The 18,994-nt window shown below is 44.6% G+C and overlaps 1 protein-coding gene across 3 annotated transcripts in view; it reads right to left on the bottom strand.

Moving 5' to 3' along the window:
* The window catches only part of KIF26B (kinesin family member 26B), a 531,529-nt gene that overhangs the window by 274,064 nt on the left and 238,471 nt on the right, over positions 1 to 18,994 (bottom strand). For all 3 annotated transcript variants that reach the window (XM_055419734.2, XM_055419735.2, XM_088845508.1), the window contains one exon: positions 7,784 to 7,953. In XM_055419734.2, coding sequence (XP_055275709.2) covers positions 7,784 to 7,953 — 170 coding nt within the window. The remainder of the gene's footprint in view (positions 1 to 7,783; positions 7,954 to 18,994) is intronic.

Genomic DNA, 18,994 nt, shown 5'->3' with positions numbered 1-18,994 from the left:
GTTAAGTCAGTCATAAGAGTCAATGGCATGACAAGGGGCCTCGGCAAAAGCCACTAGGTGATATGAGGAACGGTCTAAGAACAAAGATGGAAGAAACTGCGCAAGAGGTGGATATGGACAGAACTATAATAACATCCCTAAGAAAAGAGTGAGTTCTGGCAAAAGGCAAAAAGTTAGCAAAAGGAAATGAGAAACAGCTTGGCAAGCCAGAGAGAGAAAACAGAGCAAGTGGACCCTACAAAACAACTTTAAGGACAATCCGATATTGAGGTGAACATAAAAATTTATGCAGAAAATTTCAGGAGCAATGTCTTTTTAATCAACAACAACAAAAAAAACTGTGTAAAGATTAGAATCTTCAAGAAGAGAGTCAATAATCACAAAAGGACCCTTTTACTGGAAAAACAGAGGAAAAGAGAGGCAGAAGCTCTAACTAATATGGTGGATCCAACAATGAGCAGACAGACAGACAGTAAGGATTTGAAAGTGAACGTGAAAGTGAAGGTCGCTCAGTTGTGTCCGACTCTGCAACCCCATGGACTATATAGTCCATGGAATTCTCCAGGCCAGAATACTGGAGAAGGCATTCAGTAATCTGAAACAAACAAAACCTACAAAAATAGATTTAAAGGACTTATTGACGTTAAGCAAATAGAGAAATGTAAAAACATCAATAACTAGAAATGCCCTTTATATAATTTTACTTGACATTTTCATTTGAATTTGGTAAAAAGTTACCTACGGTCTTACAAAGGTTGTAAAGTAAAGGTAAAAGTTGTAAATAAAAAAGTATTACAATAAGAAGTGGCATCTGGAAATCCATTTGCTCACCAACCCTACAGAGATGGCAGTGCTAGTTTTGCCAAACTTGAACTTGTCTTAGCAAAGCTCATGTGATATCTGGCAATTTTCACTATTTTTTCCAATACTTGATCTGAATGTAGATTAAAATCATCCAGAAGCTTTAAAACAACAACGATATGATTATCAGTCAGGTTATTTGGGAAAGAACATCAATCCAAAGATATGTGATCACTTCAAAGATTCATTTAATTTACCAGAGTTCCTGGCAGTTCTAGGCATCATCCAGAATTTGTTCACTGTTCTTCAAATTAAAATTAGGATTCCAGTACCTCAACCTGCAATGCTGAGGATTCACCCAAGCGTTTTTATAGAGGTTTCATGCACTTCATACTTTTAAAACACAAAGTACATAATTAAGTAAATCTCAACTACAGTCATCGTATTGTACATTATAGCCCTGGTACTTCGTATTTACCTCATAACTGGAAGTTTGTACCTTTTGACGACCTTCATCCGATTCCCCTTATAGTTAACACTGATGTATGGCACGTTTGAAACTTGTTAAGAGAGGAGATCCTAAGAGTTCTCATCACAAGGGGGAAAATTATTTTTTCTCTTTTCTTCTTTTGTATCTGTATCCGTATGAGGTGATAGGTGTTAGGTAAACCTATGCAGTAATCATTCCACAATACATGTAAGACAAATTATGTAAGGTATACCACGTATACCTTAAACTTGGGGCTTCCCTGATAGCTCAGTTGGTAAAGAATCTGCCTGCAATTCAGGAGGCCCCGGTTCGATTCCTGGGTCAGGAAGATCAACTGGAGAAGGGTTAGGCTACCCACTCCAGTATTCTTGGGCTTCCCTTGTGGCTCGGCTGGTAAAGAATCTGCCTGCAAAGCGGGACACCTGGATTCGATCCCTGAGTTGGGAAGATCCCCTGGAGAAGGGAACGGCTACCCACTCCAGTATTCTGGCCTGGAGAATTCCATGGACTGTATAGTTCATGGGGTCACAAAATGTTCATATTTAAAGAAATAAAGATATTCTGACAAGGGAGATATAGAAGGACAACCTACTTGAGCTTCAATATTTTCTAAAGCAGGGGATTCCCAGGTGCCTCAGTGGTAGAGAATCCACCTGCCAATGCAGAAGACGCAGGTTCAATCCCTGGAAAGGGAAGATCCCCTGGAGGAGGAAATGACAATCCACTCCAGTATTCTTGCCTGGAAAATCCCATGGGCAGAGGAGCCTGGCGGGCTATAGTCCATGAGGTCGCAAAAGAGTCAGACACAACTGAGCACACACACAGATGCATTTTCTGAAGCCGCATTTCTGAACCTACCTGGTGAAAGAATCTCTTTTTTTCTTTTTATTTCTAATTACATTCAAGCCCTTCTTTTTTACTCTTAGATTCAACAGGCATAAAACTCCTGTCAATTTGCTACAGAAGTTGCTAAATTGTTCCTCTGAATTTCCACACTTACCACAGACCAGTAAGTATGTGCCTTTGAGAGACCACACGAGGGGGCAGCCCTGGTCAAAAGTATTATTCAGAACTGGAATTCTTACTTTATAGCTGTTAAATCTGAAATGCAACAAGGTCCACTCAGAACTCTACCCATAGCTCCAGAAAGTAAACACTTTAAAAGAAAGGTTTGTATCACGGAAAAAAAAAAAAAAAGTGGACATCAACAAATTGAGGTTTTGTTGCTGTTCCGCTTATCTTCTCAAACTGACTGCAGGGTCCACTTACTTCTAGGGTTTTATCAGCAATGATCATCAATTCATGATTATGGTGGGAAAATCTTGTAGTAACATATTTCCTGGGCCTACTCATTAGAAAAGCAACAAGGCTCACAGGTAAGAAGGCACGCGGATGGCTCCCTGCCCTGCCACTTCCAGCTGAGCAGCTTTGGGCCGGAGACTTGACTCAGGACACCTCTTATTCCGCTCATCAAACAGGGGAAGTGGCAGGATCTACGTCACAAAGTTACTCTGAGGATTAAGGGAGATTTTGCCCACAAAGAGCTCAGTACACTGAGTGATACATACTGAGCGCTCAGTAAACGTCAGCCAGGGTTGGCCACACATTTGGCAAATGGCGCCCCTCCCAGGTGAAAGAAAATGACGCCAGCACCGTCCCTAAAGGCCAGTCCCCCTGTGCTCAGGAGGAGCTGCGCCGAGTCCAGAGCCCTGCAGGTTCAGGGAGGTGTGTCCATCACACGGTCAAGCTGAACAAGTTGAAAAGTGGTGAGCACAGATGAGGGGAGCTGGCTCTGCCCCCAATCTCGATGTGGAAAGATGCTCCCGTTCTTCCACATAAAGCCTAACTTGACTGTGTTCCACATAAACACTAACCTGTTTGCAGGTTTGGCACCAGTGACAGATCCATATTTTACCCTTCCCTGGTGGCTCAGAGGTTAAAGCGTCTGCCTCCAATGCGGGAGACCCGGGTTCGATCCCTGGGTTGGGAAGATCCCCTGGAGAAGGAAACGGTAACCCACTCCAGTATTCTTGCCTGGAGAATCCCATGGACGGAAAAGCCTGGTAGGCTACAGTCCACGGGGTCGCATAGAGTCGGACACGACTGAGCGACGGAACGGAACGGAACGGAACGGAAAAGCCATCTCTACCATCACCTCACACAGCTTCACTCCAGCAGAAACAAAAAGCTCATCTGATGCAAACTCAGTTTACTGTTTGACAACATAAGCCCGGCTGGTTCTGACTTCTCATGTGGGCCTTTGGGAACCTAACAATGTGAGGTTCCTCCCTGGTTCTCTCTTGACAGTGTGGACCTTGGGCAGATCACTCAGCCTTCTGCTTTCGGTCCCCATCAGTGACAGAGAGGCTGTCAGTACGCTGCCTCCCTTCCTGGAGACATGAGGCCCAACTATTACTGATGAGAACAGCACAGCAAACAGGGTAATGGGTGTGGGGGAATATATATATATATATTCATTCTTTAAACATATATTTAAAGTATATAAATATATATATATATTTAAAGAAGTATTCTTTTTCACACAGTATTTCCCCTTCACTATATACTGTAAACCCTTTAAACACATAACATGTACTTTTTTAAAAAGAAATATTTAGTTCTTTAGTTGATGATATTTTATGTTAAATTCCCTCTTCAATATAAGATGATTTATATATATATAGCTGATTCACTTTGCTGTATACCTGAAACTAACACAACATGGTGAATCAACTATACTCCAATAAAAATTATTTTAAAAGATTTATTTTGCTAATTTATGTAATAAACCAATTAGATTTCCTATATCTGTATGTAAGTATTTCTTATATGAATGTTGATCACCCAACTACGGCATGTAAGGTTATATCTCCATTATTAGTCCTAATCCCTTTTTATTATATATATATATATGTACATATAAAATTGCTTTACAATGCCATATTAGTTTCTGCTATACAACAAAGTGAATCAGCTAAAAGTATATACATATAGCCCCTCCCTCCTGAGCCCCCTCCCCGCCTCATCACATCCCGCCCTCTAGGTCATCACAGAGCACTGAGCTGAGCTCTGTGTGCTATACAGCAGCTTCCCACTAGCTATCTATTTTACACATGGCAGTAAAAGCATGCCATGTACTTTTAATGCCTTAAACCATTAAGCTTCAAGTGCTATCAAAATTCATCACAAAGAAAGCAATAACAAGGATTTAGGCAGCCCTCCGAATTCTTTCCAGCTTTTTGAAAGTTCATATGAGAAGAACTGCCATATGATCCAGCAATCGCACTCCTGGGCATACACACCGAGGAAACCGAATTGAAAGAAACACATGTACTCCAATGTTCACTGCAGCACTGTTTATAATAGTGAGGACATGGAAGCAACCTAGATGTCCATCTGCAGGCGAATGGATAAGAAAGCTTTGGTACATTTACACAATGGAGTATTATTCAGCCATCAAAAAGAATACATTTGAATCAGTTCTAATGAAGTGGATGAAATTGGAGCCTATTATACAGAGTGAAGTAAGCCAGAAAGGAAAATGCCAATACAGCATACTAACACATATATATGGAATTTAGAAAGATGGTAACCTTAACCCTGTATACGAGACAGCAAAAGAGACACAGGTGTATAGAACAGTCTTTGGGACTCTGTGGGAGAGAGTGAGGGTGGGATGATTTGGGAGAATGGCATTGAAGCATGTATATTATCATATGTGAAATGAATCACCAGTCCAGGTTCAATGCATGATACAGGATGCTCGGGGCTGGTACACACGGATGACCTGGAGGGAGGATATGGGGAGGAGGGAGGTGGGAGGGGGGTTTAAGAAGGGGAACACATGTACACCCAGGGCGGATTCATGTCACTGTATGGCAAAACAAACCAATATAATATTGTAAAGTAATTAGCCTCCAATAAATAAATAAAACATAATAGCAAAGATAAATGGGCACAACACTGGAAATTAACAGTCTAGTACTGATTATGCCAACCATGGACTATACAACCTTGAGAAAGTCACTTGATTTTTCCAAACTCTAATTTTATAAAATGATGAAATTGGATGAGGTGGCTGAAATTATTTGGACACTGAATGTTCTTGCCAGAAACAACGTTGGGTAGTCACCCAGTGCAAGCTTGGTCTCCCTCAGCAATGGGGACCTTGCTGTCTCCTGGGGCAGTGTGAATTGTGAGCTAGTTCTCCTTCATTCTGAGCTGAGAGAGCCCTCCCTTTTACTTCAGGTTTTATTTGGCCTCTGCCCACATAATAGGGTGTTTGATACAACCATCCAAATCCCTCTTTTATGTGATGGCCTATGAGACAGCCAAGGGCTCCCATCTCCAGAATAAACCTACCAGGACATGGCTTCCAAGTTCCTCACCATTTGGTCACCCTCCTCCGGACATGTTCTTAATAGCCTACCTAGGACCTGGGGTCTTCTGTACTTGTGGCATTTCCTCATATTCTGTTCCATCTCTTTCTTCTCTCCTTGAATGGCATGGATATGACCTCCCAGTAAGCTTGCACAGTGGTCCCAGACAACACAGAAATTCACGTACAGAAAGAGCTAACATGATGGACTCTGTTGTCAGGCGGCCACTACATACATGTTTCCTGTTAGATCCTATACATTCAAGTTGGCCCAACTGTTCCTAGGACAATACACATGGCACCAAGGAACCCTCGGGACCTCAAAACCAGTCTTCCATCAAGCCCCGTGTGCTGGCTTTATCGTGTCTTATCCAAGAGGTCAGTCTCTGTTCCCCCTCTAACTCACTCCCTTCCTAATCAGAGTCCTTTCAACAGATTTGTGCTTTGGATGTTACCATTCCTAAGGAAAACAAGAAAGCCGAACAGTGTTCCTTCTTACTGACACTCTACTGACATCCATGAAAGTGAAAGTCGCTCAATCATGTCCGACTCTTTGCAACCCCATGGACTATACAGTCCTTGGAATTCTCCAGGCCACAATACTGGAGTGGGTAGCCGTTCACTTCTCTAGGGGATCTTCCCAACCCAGGGATCGAACCCAGGTGTCCTGCATTACAGGCAGATTCTTTACCAGCTGAGCCACCAGGGAAGCCCATAGTGAATTCTCATTTGTATGGCACATACTTTATAATTTACAATCATCTTACTCTTCAGAACAACTCTGAGGATTAGGTATTACCCTCATTTTAAAGATGAGGACACTGAGGAAGTCCAGCAACTCAAACCCATGTGGTCTTCTGATTTCATAGTTGATGCTATTTAGTATACACCCTACTGACTCAGGAGCTCACGAATCTTAAGTCCAGAAAGTTTTCTACAGGTAAGTGAAAGTGAAAGAAAGTGCTAGTCTCTCAGTCTTGTCCAACTCTTGGCGACCCCATGGACTGTTACCTGCCAGGCTCCTCTGTCCATGGAATTCTCCAGGCAAGAATACTGGAGCGAGTAGCCATTCCCTGTTCCAGGGGATCTTCCTGACCCAGGGATTGAACCTGGTTCTCCTGCATTGCAGGCAGATTCTTTACCAGCTAAGCTGCCAGGGACGAGGAGCTCATGAATCTCAGGTACAGAACGCTTTCTATGGTTCAGTTCCAAGCATCAGAGAATGAGTCAGAGAAAAAAGCAGAGGAATCTGGTTTCCATTTCTGGCTTTGCTATAAACTGCCTCACAGTTTAACTTTGGTCCTCAGTTTCCTCTTTCATAAAATAAGGGATCAAATTAGACAGTCTCTGAAGTGCTTTCCTTCCCAGCTGTCCTTTGTCTCCTGCCCTGTCTCTGCCATGTTGCTAAAATTAGGCAGAAAACATTGTTGAAATACCTTTCTTTTTTATTTCTCAGCATTCTTTTTTTAAGTTTCTGGAATGAGCTGGATAGTTTGACAACGATACAGCTAGTCTGTCAGGAAGGAAGAAAACTGCCATCTATTTAATAGTTAAATTGTCAGTAGTTCGTTTTCTGTAATGAGAATACATAGCTGGAAACACCAGCCATGGGGCTGCACCCATAAAAGTCCGCATCCCGTGGAGACCATCTTTAGATGGTCACGTATTCTCAACACAGGTTCTCGATGCAGGCAAAGTTTGGCAACATCTGGGGACAGTTTAGGTTGTCACAACAACTCAATGGACATGAGTTTGTGCAAACTCTGGGAGATGGTGAAGGACAGGGAAGCCAGGCATGCTGCAGTCCCTGAGGTCACAAAGAGTGAGACACGACTCAGTGACTGGACAACCACAACCAGGGAAGGTACCACGGGAATGTGGCAAGTAGAGGCCAAGGTCGCTGCTGAACATTCTATAAGCACATGACAGTCCTCACGACAAAGGATTATCTGGCCCAAGATGTCAAAGAGCTGAGGTCAAGAAACTGTGACTTAAAGAGCAAAGTCAAACAACAGCCCCAAATTCCTGCCAGAGTTTTAGCTAAACTGGTCCACTTGAGAGGCTAACCAGGTGGGCTGACCTGGAAGAACTGAGGCTCTGGACACCTCTCTTACCTGGCGAAGAAGGACGCGGCCACCGAGGTGCCCGAGGAGGTCTCGCTGGCCATGCAGGAGCCCTGTGGGGCGGGGACTCCGCTGCAGGCCGAAGGCTTGTCCGCATTGTAGCGATTCAGCGCCGCCTCTGTTAGGCCTTCCCGGCCAGGCTCTGTCATCAGCTGGGAGATCTGACAAGGAAAACGGATATCGAGCTCATTACCTGTGGCTCATGGCATTTCCTGACCCCCACTGGCAGCCTCTCTGTTTTGGGGTCGAGGCCAGAGTGCAGGGGAGATGGGGATGGGGGGCGGGGGACTGGGAGGAACACATTCCCCACATGCTCTCAGTGACACGGGACACGTACACACTACACGTAGAGTCTAGGGCTTCTCTGAGGCCATTTTCCCGCATTTTAGCTAGTATACCTCACTTTCATTAAATGTAATGGAATAAAATGATCCTCTGACATTGTAAGTTTCAATCACGTCTGTGTCTCCCTTCCATTTGGAGGTGAAAGCAGAAGTCATTAATCAACACTATTTGCAGCCCAAGACCAGACCAGTAAGACCAGCTAGTGCTGGTTTCTTACCAGGAATGGCCCTCAGTGCTCTCAAATAGACAAGTGGGACAAAGATATCATTTTTATTAAGGCAGAAGTGAACCTGCTAATGAAGAACCTAAGAAATTAAACAAAGCACTATTTGTTACTGTTGTTGTTGCTGTAGGCAGTCAGCAAAGAGATGACTTGGAGGAGTTCGTAAAAATACATACAGTCCACCATGAATTACTAATTTTTTTTTTCTTGGAGGGTTTAGACCATTTCAACAGACTTAATTTTCCTACTGGTTCATTAAGATAAATGGTTTCCATTTTATTGGCGATAATTGACTTCATGATGCAAATTCTAGTGGATGGGGATGGGTCCATTTTGCCTAAATGCACATAATAGACCGTGAAGAACCAGACTTCTGGGCAAAGTTAGATACCCATATAGAAATATACTTTTGGAAAGTGCTAATCCCATGGCAAATGCAACAATTATGCAGGCAAGTCTAAGTGTGTTGTCTTCAAAGCCTGGTACTTTAAAACTTCAGTCTACTTACAAAAAGGAAAAACTGTTGGGTTTTTGTTTTGTTTTTTTTTAAGGAAACTTTTTAGTTTTGTTAAAAAAAAAAAACAAAAAAAACTGGTCTCCAGGCAGTTCAAACCTCTTAAATGTTGAGTGGAAAATGTTTCTAATTGCCTAGAAAATACAAGAGCAATAAGGCAAAGATCAGGAACAGTTTCTACTTTGTAACTGAGCAGGCCAGAAGGCCAGTGAAAGAGTCCATTTGTTAACCTTTGAACATAAAACATTTGTACTTTCCATTATTAGAAGAATAGCTATTACTCTTGAGCTCCATAGACTTGAAACTTTGCTCTGCTTCAATTCACGCTCTGACTTGGAAAGTCTTGGCATTATTCACTTGTAACTCTGCCAACACACACTTTCTTATTCTCATTCATTAAATGCATGGTAAAGAAACTCAACCTACATCAGCAAAAGCGGACAGTAGGCAGGAAAGACAGCCCATGGCCTGGAGGACACCCCCTGCAGAGACAGGGACTGCTGCCCTGGGGCTTCCTCTGCTGCTCATGGGGTGTGGGCCCCCCTCAACCAACTGCCACTCTACCAGAGGAATGAGGCAGGCTGGAGTGGGGGCAGCTGAAACAACCAGGGACCTGGCCACCGCCATGCACTTTGTTGTCGGCACAAAACGGGTGTTTATGAAGCACTGGTAGTACATGATGCCATCCTGGACAATGTCCCCCCACAAAACTCCAAAATTTGTAGCACCATTTTCTTTTCATCAAGCAGCTACAATCTAAGAGACACATACACTGCTTTTAATACACAAAGACAACTGAAAAAGAGTCAGTAAACCAGTTGCGTGAGTTTTGCGATTCGTTACCACTTATAAAATGCATTCACTGACTGTAGCTACCATCTGATCTTCTGCTTGTGTTGTTTCCTTTTCATTAATGTCACTATAATCTGAAGTTCGGAGGGAAGGGAATGGAATTCTTCTGCCTCTCTATGTATGAACAGTCCTTGCAGATGCCCTACGAACCCACAGAGAAGACACTAGGATGTTTGGCAAACGATGGCCTAACACAGAGGCACGGGCTTCTGGGCAGCTCTAGGTTCCTGAGTCTGGCCCATGAGGAATGCAATGATCCTGTGCACACATGGCTTTTCACAGTGTCACCCAGCAAATGAATTTCCATGCACTGGCCTCTTTAAAAGAGAGCTACTGGCTACCTTGTGCCGAGCAAGAAACTCTATCCTTTAAAGAACTGGAGCTTAGTGGACATGGGACACTCAATTCTTAAGCCTCTAAATACAATTGCTCAATAATCGGTTGCTTTTATTTTATTTATTTGCCTGTACCGGGTCTTAGTTGTCACACACGGGGTCTGCGATCTTCGTGGTGGCAATCAGGATCTTTTGCTGGCGGCGTGCAAACTCCTACATGCAGCATGTAAACTCCCAGATGCAGCATGAGCAGTCTAGTTCCCTGACTGGGGATGGAACCTGGGCCCCCTATATAGGGAGCACAGACTCGTGGCCACTGCACCACCAGGGAAGTCCCCTCAGTTGCTTTTAGAAATTAGGATCAGAGAATGTTTTAGAGCTAGACGTGAAGTCAAGGTCATCCTGGTTTTCTTAATTAAGGAAACTGAGGAACAGAGAAGTGATTTGCCCAAACGAATGTCGGTTGCGACCAGGATTCTGACTCCAAGGCCAGCACGAGCCCCAACTCTTTTCCTTGACCTCCCCTTCTCCTTCCCTTTCTCCTAATTAAAAGAAAAACTTTACACATATAGGAAAAAAATCAAATAATGATCAGACATATGACAGGGATTATAAAAAACAAAAGTTAACATTTTATATTTTAGGAAATACATTTTAAAAGAAATCAAATCATAGAGGGAACTGAATTGCCCATGTCCCTGGCACATTGCCCTCCCTCCTGGTTCCCCCTTTCCAGACATGGTCAGGGTTGTGATTTCAGTGGGGGCCAATACTTTGGCCACCCCATGCAAAGAACTGACTCATTGGAAAAAAACCCTGATGCTGGAAAAAACTGAAGGCAGGAGGAGAAGATGAAGGCGGGACGACAAAGGATGAGATGGTTGGATGGCATCACTGACTCGATGGACATGAGTCTGAGCAAGCTCTGGAAGTTGGCGATGGACAAGGAAGCCTGGTGTCCTGCAGTCCATGGGGTCGCAAAGAGTCAGACACAACTGACTGACTGAACTGAACTGAGTCCATGATCTTCTTCACCATGTGCCTTCCAAGACATCACACACCCAAAGAGCTTGGCTGAGCTCGCCCTGTGGTTCCTTTGGAGCATCCTCTAGGTTTTGTTCTGCTTGTTGCAAAATGGGAAGGGGGCACCCTCCCAAATGCCAACTGCTGTATGATCTCCCCACCTAAAAGTTCACGTTATTAGTAATTAACACCCAGTGTTGTCTTCAGAGATTACAAACTTTCAGGAAAAATATACAAACAGCTACAGCAATGCTAACTGACCTCCCCCTCAATCTCTATACTCCAGGATTCTAGCCTCCCTTAAGTTTCTCAAACAGGCTCCTCTTGCAACAGGGTCTTTGCACATGCCTTCACTCTCCATTTGGAATGCATTTACTTTTCCTTCAGATCCAAGCTCAAGCATCACTTCTCACAGAAGCCTTCTTCCAATCTGCCTCCAGCCTCTGTGGAGCTTTTACAGAACTGCAGTCCTTCCTTCAGTATCTTTACCTTGGTTTCTAGTATGCATTTAAGAGTAGGTCATTGGGGCTTCCCTGATAACTCAGTGGCAAAGAATCCTCCTGCCAGTGCAGGGAACACAGGTTGGATCCCTGGGGTGGGAAGATTCCCCCAGAGAAGGAAATGGCAACCCACTCCAGTATTCCTCAGAATACTGGACAAAGGAGCCTGGTGGTCTATAGTCCATGGGGCTGCAAGGAGTCAGACACAACTTAGCCACTAAACAACAACAAACAGCATGGTCTCTCACTACACAGAAGCCCCAGGATAGTGGATCAAGGGTTACCACTATATTCCCAGAGAATACACAATGCTGGGATGTCCAAAACATATTTTTGGAATAAATCTAAGCTATTATTATTTTCTACTTCTCATATTTATCTAATTAAATGGTTTTCCTTAAGTCCTTTAAATAAGAAGTCTTAGATCTTTAAAAAATGTCACTGTATTTCTATTTTGTTTGCCTGTTTGGATATACCAGTATCTTCCTTCTCCCTGTCACCACCGAAGTGTAGTGACACCTGGCTCCACTCTGTGCTAGTTTAGGAATCAAGAGCTGCCTCTTTTCCAGACCTGTAATTCATTTGTCCATTACTTCACATGAACAACCACACACTGGGTACTTAGTACGAGCCAGGTACTGTGGCAGGCATATATGCTAACATTTCTCACAGTCTCCTGTATCTTCAATATTTACTTTTTTCCCCTGAAAGCTGTGTACAACTCACTGGCTCACTGGCATCAGTTTTGTATACAAAGATAATCCACAAAATAGCTGGCCTAAAGCATAACTCCTATCTGTTATCTCCCCTTTAGTCAAATCTTTATGATTCTGAAAAATAGCCCAACTAAGTTTGCTCTCAACAGAGGCAACTACAGCTGCTTTAACTGAACAAATAAAATCATATTCTAGGCTGTTCTGAAAGAAAGGGAGCCCCCTTGGCACATAAGCAATGATTTTTCATATACACACTGGAGCAGAGGCTTTAAAATGCTGGGTTTTGATAGAGCTCTTCTTACTATGGTACTGTCATGCTTGTTATAAAAACGTCCCTTTTCCTCAACCCCTCAAACTACACACAAGTTGTAACTGAACTGTCCCACTATAAAAGAAACAAGGTAATTGGCTGAAATTTGGCTATGAAACAACTATTCCCATCCAAATTCTTCCTGTGGCTCTCTGAAATTGTGACAGCTTGTCACTGTACTGGTCACACATTAAGTAGAGAAGGCTAAAGCTCTGTATCTATGATGGTTATAGCATCACGAATAGAAAAAAGGTGGCCCTAATACCTGTTGACCTCTTTGGTGATAATGAACCTCTTCTTCCTCTTACAAACCTCATTTGAAACTATCAATATTATGTTAGGCAGACAAATTGGCTATTATTCCCATTTCACAGATGAGAAAAGAGAGATTCAGGGGAGTCAGTAATTTGTCCATGGCTGTTCAGCCATTAAGTAGGGAAGTTCAGACAGAAATGCAGATTTCTAACTATATTCTTTTTTTTTTAATTATTGTAAGATCTCATCTCAGTGACTGAAGTTTACTGAATAACCTGGGAATCAGACTTGGCAGATTACATGGAATAAACTTTAGTTAGTCACTGACCTCCGGAGAAGGAAATGGCAACCCACTCCAGTGTTCTTCCCTGAGAAATCCCATAGACAGAGGAGCCTGGTGGGCTACAGTCCAGGGGGTCGCGAGAGCTGGACATGACTTTGTGACTAAACTACCACGGTCACTGACCTCAAGAGATTTGAAAGAAAGCTAGAGCAAAAAACTTGCAGTCAGCCAAAGAAAGACGTTTCCTCTCCCTCTCCAAAATAAGGGAGGAAGGGATGTAGGAATGTTGTCTGTGATTTGGCAACGGGGAGCTTCCAAAATGTGTTTCTAGCCAAATCTTTAGGTCAAAGAGGTCCTCAGGGAACCGGAAGGAAAGAAGGTGTCTGTGCTTACCTACTGGCCTTCCTGGGTGAGCAGCTGCTGAACCTGGGTCCCAACCTCCTTCTGAAGGGAAGAGGCCCCGGGTGCGCTCACGGGCTACAGCCCCAGTCATACGACACGAATGACTGAGAGAGACCTCACTGTGAATTCCCTCCACCCCACCGCTTCCTGAGCCAGAGCTGGGTCTCAGGAGCCATGCGGGGCAGACCCTACAGCCCCTAAGGGATTCCGATTTCCTTCCTTGATCATCCTTGTGACAGAACTAACACCCCCTTCCCCACCCCACATTCCCGAGCCGACCCTCCTGGGAGGCAGACCACTGATCTAACAGCACTCACTCTCCCCTGGGTTCTGAATTTTATTTCAGGGCAGTGGCCTTTCCCCCCAGCCAAGGGCCCCCCGCACTTCAAAAGCAAGTCTCTCTGAGAAGGGCCCACTCTTTCACTACCAGCCATAATGAAGGCTCTGTTCTGGACAGATCTGCCCGGAAGACTCTGCTCCTCTAAAGGGCGAAGAGAACCCCAACCCCATCACCAGTTGTGCAGCAATCCCACCTTTGGTGGGGCCAGGTAGGTGGGCGGGTAGGTAGAGCTGAGGGGTGGACTGTAGCGGTCGGTCCCACAGAGCCCTCACTGCAGGCCTGCGGAAGCTGGATTCTAAGAGGCTGATGGTCAGAAAGCCAGGGTGCCTCCTCAGGGGAGAGTGGCCAGTGAGAAGGAGCCAAGACTGGACCCCGATTTGTTTGATTCTGAGATATTTTCATCCTGTTCTCCACACTCCGTCCAAACACCGCCCTGGCTTTAACTGTCCCCTCACAGTGGCTCTAGTGGCCCCCTCCCCACAGTCCACCATGCAAGAAAATGCCCAGACAGCAGGAGTTTCAGACCAGGCCAGAAACAATCTGCAATCAAAAGCCTTCTTTTTAGAGGACTACCGTTTACCTCCGCTTTTCAGACTGTCCTGAATTTCTTCTCTCACGACACTGTGAAAGCTACCAGACTCTTCCTGGGAAAATTCATATCCCCAAAGCTCATTCTCTCCAGGTTAACATGTTTAAAAAATGTAAAGTTCTAGGGGAAAGGATTCGTGATCTTGATTACGTGGGTATGTTAGAGTCTAGAAGCAGCAACTGAAAACCTGCCAGGGGGTTCTAGTCACTAACTTTAGGGGGACTAGATTTTTACCACAGGATTTTGTTTGGTTTCAGGTTTAGTTCTGATTAAAACGTGCAGTTAGCTCCCCCATCTCAGTTACATTGGACAGTTTCACTAACACAACAAACAGTATCTGACTTTCCAAACACCACATCACATCCCTCGAGTGGTGGTCAATTAAACAGGAGACGGGCAGTAAAGGAACCAGGCACGGGGAGGAGGGGGCCTGGGTGTCTGCGCATGTGCGTCCTTGTCCACGTGGGGTCTTCGGTGTGCATGGGCGTCCCCACTAACATTCCTGTGCACAGACCTCACAGATAAAGCTCCTCCCTTACATTCTCATCTTAGGCAAGAGTCATGTCTCACAATCATATTTACATGTTTGCACTGACACCTCAGGACATACTGGTCAACAAAGAAGTCTCAGATCTTACATTCGGTTATAATCAAGACAAAAGATGTTTGGCTATTATCAACCAAGGTGGCTTTCACATTGCAAATCGCAATCTATAAGCCATTGACCTTTAACTTCCCCACCAACAGGAAGGCATCTGAGAGCTTCCAGAGTGTGACAGGTTGAGGGTTCATCTTAAATGGCATTATTGACCCAGAAAGCCATCTCCCTTTGACTCTGCTGAGGCAGCAGAAAACACCACAGTATCCATTTCCTGTGTGGAGACATTTATGGACAGCAAACGCATCCCTCTCAGTCATTGTATTCAATGACATTATGACCCTAAATCCCAGAATATAACATGTAAAGCATTTTCTCTTAGGTGATTCATATTGGGATAGCTCCTTTATTGTTATTTATTACTTACACTGTTACTTAATATTTTTATTTTTTTTTAATTTTTATTTTTATTGGAGGCTAATTACTTTACAATATTATATTGGTTGGTTTTGCCATACACTGACATGAATCCGCCCCGGGTGTACATGAGTTCCCCCTCCCGAAACCCCCTCCCACCTCCCTCCTCCCCTTATCCTCCCTCTGATATGATTTTGAAAACAGTTGTTTTAGGCACAAAATCATGTCCAACTCTTCTTGACCCCATGGACCGTAGCCCACCAGGCTCCTCTGGGATTTCCTAGGCAAAAATACTGGAGTGGGATGCCATTTCCTTCTCCAGGGGAATCTTTCTGACCCAGAGATTGAATTAGCATCTCCTGCACGGGAGGAGTATTTTTTACCACTGAGCCACCGGCAAAAACAGTGATGCTCAATAAATATTTTTGATGTATGTAAGCACAAACCAATTCAGTTATCCTGAAGAGACTGGACACAGCTAATATCAACCTTTGGTATTGTCTATGCTGTCAGCTGTTGCACTCTCAGGGAATGAGGACTGCAGAATACACTTTCAAAAAGCCTATGTAAAATATAGATGAGATAAACAAATCTGCAAAGGACAAGGTCAAAAAATGGACCTCCAAACCAAAGGTAAACAGTTAGAGCTGATGGCATAGACCCTGCATTTCAGTCATAGGGTAATCGGAAGCTGTGATGATAGGGTAAGAGAGCAGTGTCCTTCTCCAGTAATCACACTGCAGTGAGATAGACTGCATTAACTTACTTAGTTTTTGCCCATATCAGAGAGTGGGGGGAGAGAGAATTTTTCTTCCCTTTCTGTATATGAGTCTTTGCTTTCACTGAAGGAATGTGTCAGTCCCTACTTGAGTGACTTCTGGGGCCGGCTGTAACAGCCTCTGGCAGAGGCCCCCTCCCCTGCAACCCTTCCCCTCCAGAGCAGGCTCCCCTTGGGGAAGCAGCTGCACTTGGTGAGGCAAGGACAGCAGCACAGAGGATTCTTGCCAGCACCACGGATGTGTGTCTCTAACTGTGGAACCACTCCTTCTGGGGACCAAAATGCTTCCTTCTATGAGTTATGTTCATTTGATCCTGGCAGGCAGAGAAACAAGAGGAATTACCAACCCACTAGGGAAGCGCTGGGATGTCTCCGAAGCCTGAATGATCTCTTCTTCTGCAGTGTCTGGGCAGGTTAGTGTGGCCTGGGCTGGCTGCCCTCGGCCCTCACTAAGCTGTTCCACTGCGCTCTCTCCTTGTCGTGCCTTTTGCCCCTGAGTGATTGGGCAAACTTGATCCCATCTCAACCCTAATCTCCCTCTGCCTAGCTGTTCTCCCCCTGGAAAGCAGACCTGCCCGGAACTGAAGGGATGCACGCCTCAAAGGCGCTCCGGTCCCATGCGCAGTGGAGAGCATCCTTCCTGAGCAGGATTTGGAAAGGGGCCAGAGCTGATGTCACAGCACAAGGTCTTGCTTAGAAGTCTCAGCAGAAACACTGCAGCAGGTTAACTACTGTTGGCTCTTTTTGCCTGAAGAAAGTCTACTGAAAACTATGGTAGTAAAATGGGTTTCCCACTAATCTCATCTAAAGATGTTTTAACAAAAAAAAAAAAAAGGAAAAATATTGTATGATTCCAATTGTATGAGACACCTGGAGTAGTTAAGTTTATAAAGAAAGAAGGTACAACATTGGTTGCCAGGGGCCTGGGGAGAAGGACAGGGGGAGCTGGAGGAGGAAAGAGTTTCTGTCTGGGAAGATGGGCAAGGTCTAGAGATGGATGGTGGCAATGACCGCACAACACACAAACACACTTAATGCCACAGAACTAACGGTAAATCACAAATTGTTAAAATGGCAAATTTTATCATGTATATTTTACCACAATTAAAAAAAAAAAAAGTTAGACTAAGGAGCACCAGGAGACTGCTGACTAAAGGGACAGCCCGAGAATCCACTCACTGAAAGGACTAAGAAAAAAAGCCTGTGGAAAGAAACCAAAGCTGGAAGGACAGTGCTCCCCTTAATTCACAACACGGCCCCACATCCATGATAACATCTCCAGGGTTCAACTCAGTTATTTGGTTGTACCTGAAAGTTCAGAGCTCTTAAAGCAATGCCTGGCACACAGTTCAGTTCAGTTCAGTCACTCAGTTGTGTCCAACTCTTTGCGACCCCATGAATCACAGCACGCCAGGCCTCCCTGTCCATCACCAACTCCCAGAGTTCACTCAACTTCATGTCCATCGAGTCAGCGATGCCATCCAGCCATCTCATTCTTTGTCGTCCCCTTCTCCTCCTGCCCCCAATCCCTCCCAGCATCAGACTCTTTTCCAGTGAGTCAACTCTTTGCATGAGGTGGCCAAAGTATTGGAGTTTCAGCTTTAGCATCAGTCCTTCCAGTGAACATCCAGGACTGATCTCCTTTAGGATGGACTGGTTGGACCTCCTTGCATTTTGCATGATCATACTCTGCATATAAGTTAAATAAGCACGGTGATAATATACAGCCTTGACGTACTCCTTTTCCTATTTGGAAATAGTCTGTTGTTCCATGTCCAGTTCTAACTGCTGCTTCTTGACCTGCATACAGGTTTCTCAAGAGGCAGGTCAGGTGGTCTGTATTCCCATCTCTTTCAGAATGTTCCACAGTTTATTGGCACATAGTAGGTGCTCTAAATATTTCCCGAATGTTCTAGAATCACTTGAAGAAGTAGTTCAAGAGGAGATTGCCCTGTAGTATGAGAGACTGTGCTGGTGCACAGGCGTCTCCTGGAACATAGCAGAGGTGCTGATATTTTCTCCGTGTGAGACTCACCTCAGGGACAAAAGATTCTTTATCCAGAAACACCAAAGGGGGAAGTTTAGGTTATGTCTATTTTACCACAATAATAAAAACAAAGGAACAAAACAAAAATACCCAGCATCAAAGAGTTAATCCCCTTCAGTTTGTCCCAAGTGGCCTGTGCCTGCTTTGTCATTTTAGAGGGTGTCGTGAGGACTCTGAGGGTCTAGGCCAAGTCAGAGAAGGGGGGGCGTGTCCTCCAGGGACTCTGAGGGTGAGTTTGCAGGGTGGTCTCGGTGACAGGACCCCACCAGCCTATGCCCGCAGCCTACAGGAGATGAGGTCAGCCAGAGTCCTCAGCCACAGAGGCAATGGGAAGGGAAACCAGGAGAGCCAGAAGGGGCTGAAGAAAGCCCCCAGCAGAACTGGACCCTTGGGTTAAACCGCATCTGAATTCGGCACACTTGCCAAGTCAAACGCTATCATTCCTCATCTTCACTCACGTGACTTCACTCACGTCAAATCACACCTGAACAGTGGGTTAACACTCTTTCTATGATGGAGTATTCTAGAATTGGGTTGGTTCAGATCCTTTCCTATGCCACTGTTGACTTTTAGACATGAACGCTTTGGTTAATTTTCCTACAGCCCTCAGCATGCTGTCCACAGAACAGAGGCAGTGCCACATTTAACTTGAGCCTGGTCCCAGACCTGGCCCAG

Source organism: Moschus berezovskii, chromosome 17 (assembly GCF_049115385.1).
Source record: "Moschus berezovskii isolate FMDL1 chromosome 17, NW_MosBer_1.0, whole genome shotgun sequence".
In the NCBI taxonomy this organism is placed as follows: domain Eukaryota; kingdom Metazoa; phylum Chordata; class Mammalia; order Artiodactyla; family Moschidae; genus Moschus; species Moschus berezovskii.
The sequence above is the reverse complement of the archived record's forward strand: the minus strand, read 5'-3'. Positions and strand labels throughout refer to the sequence as shown.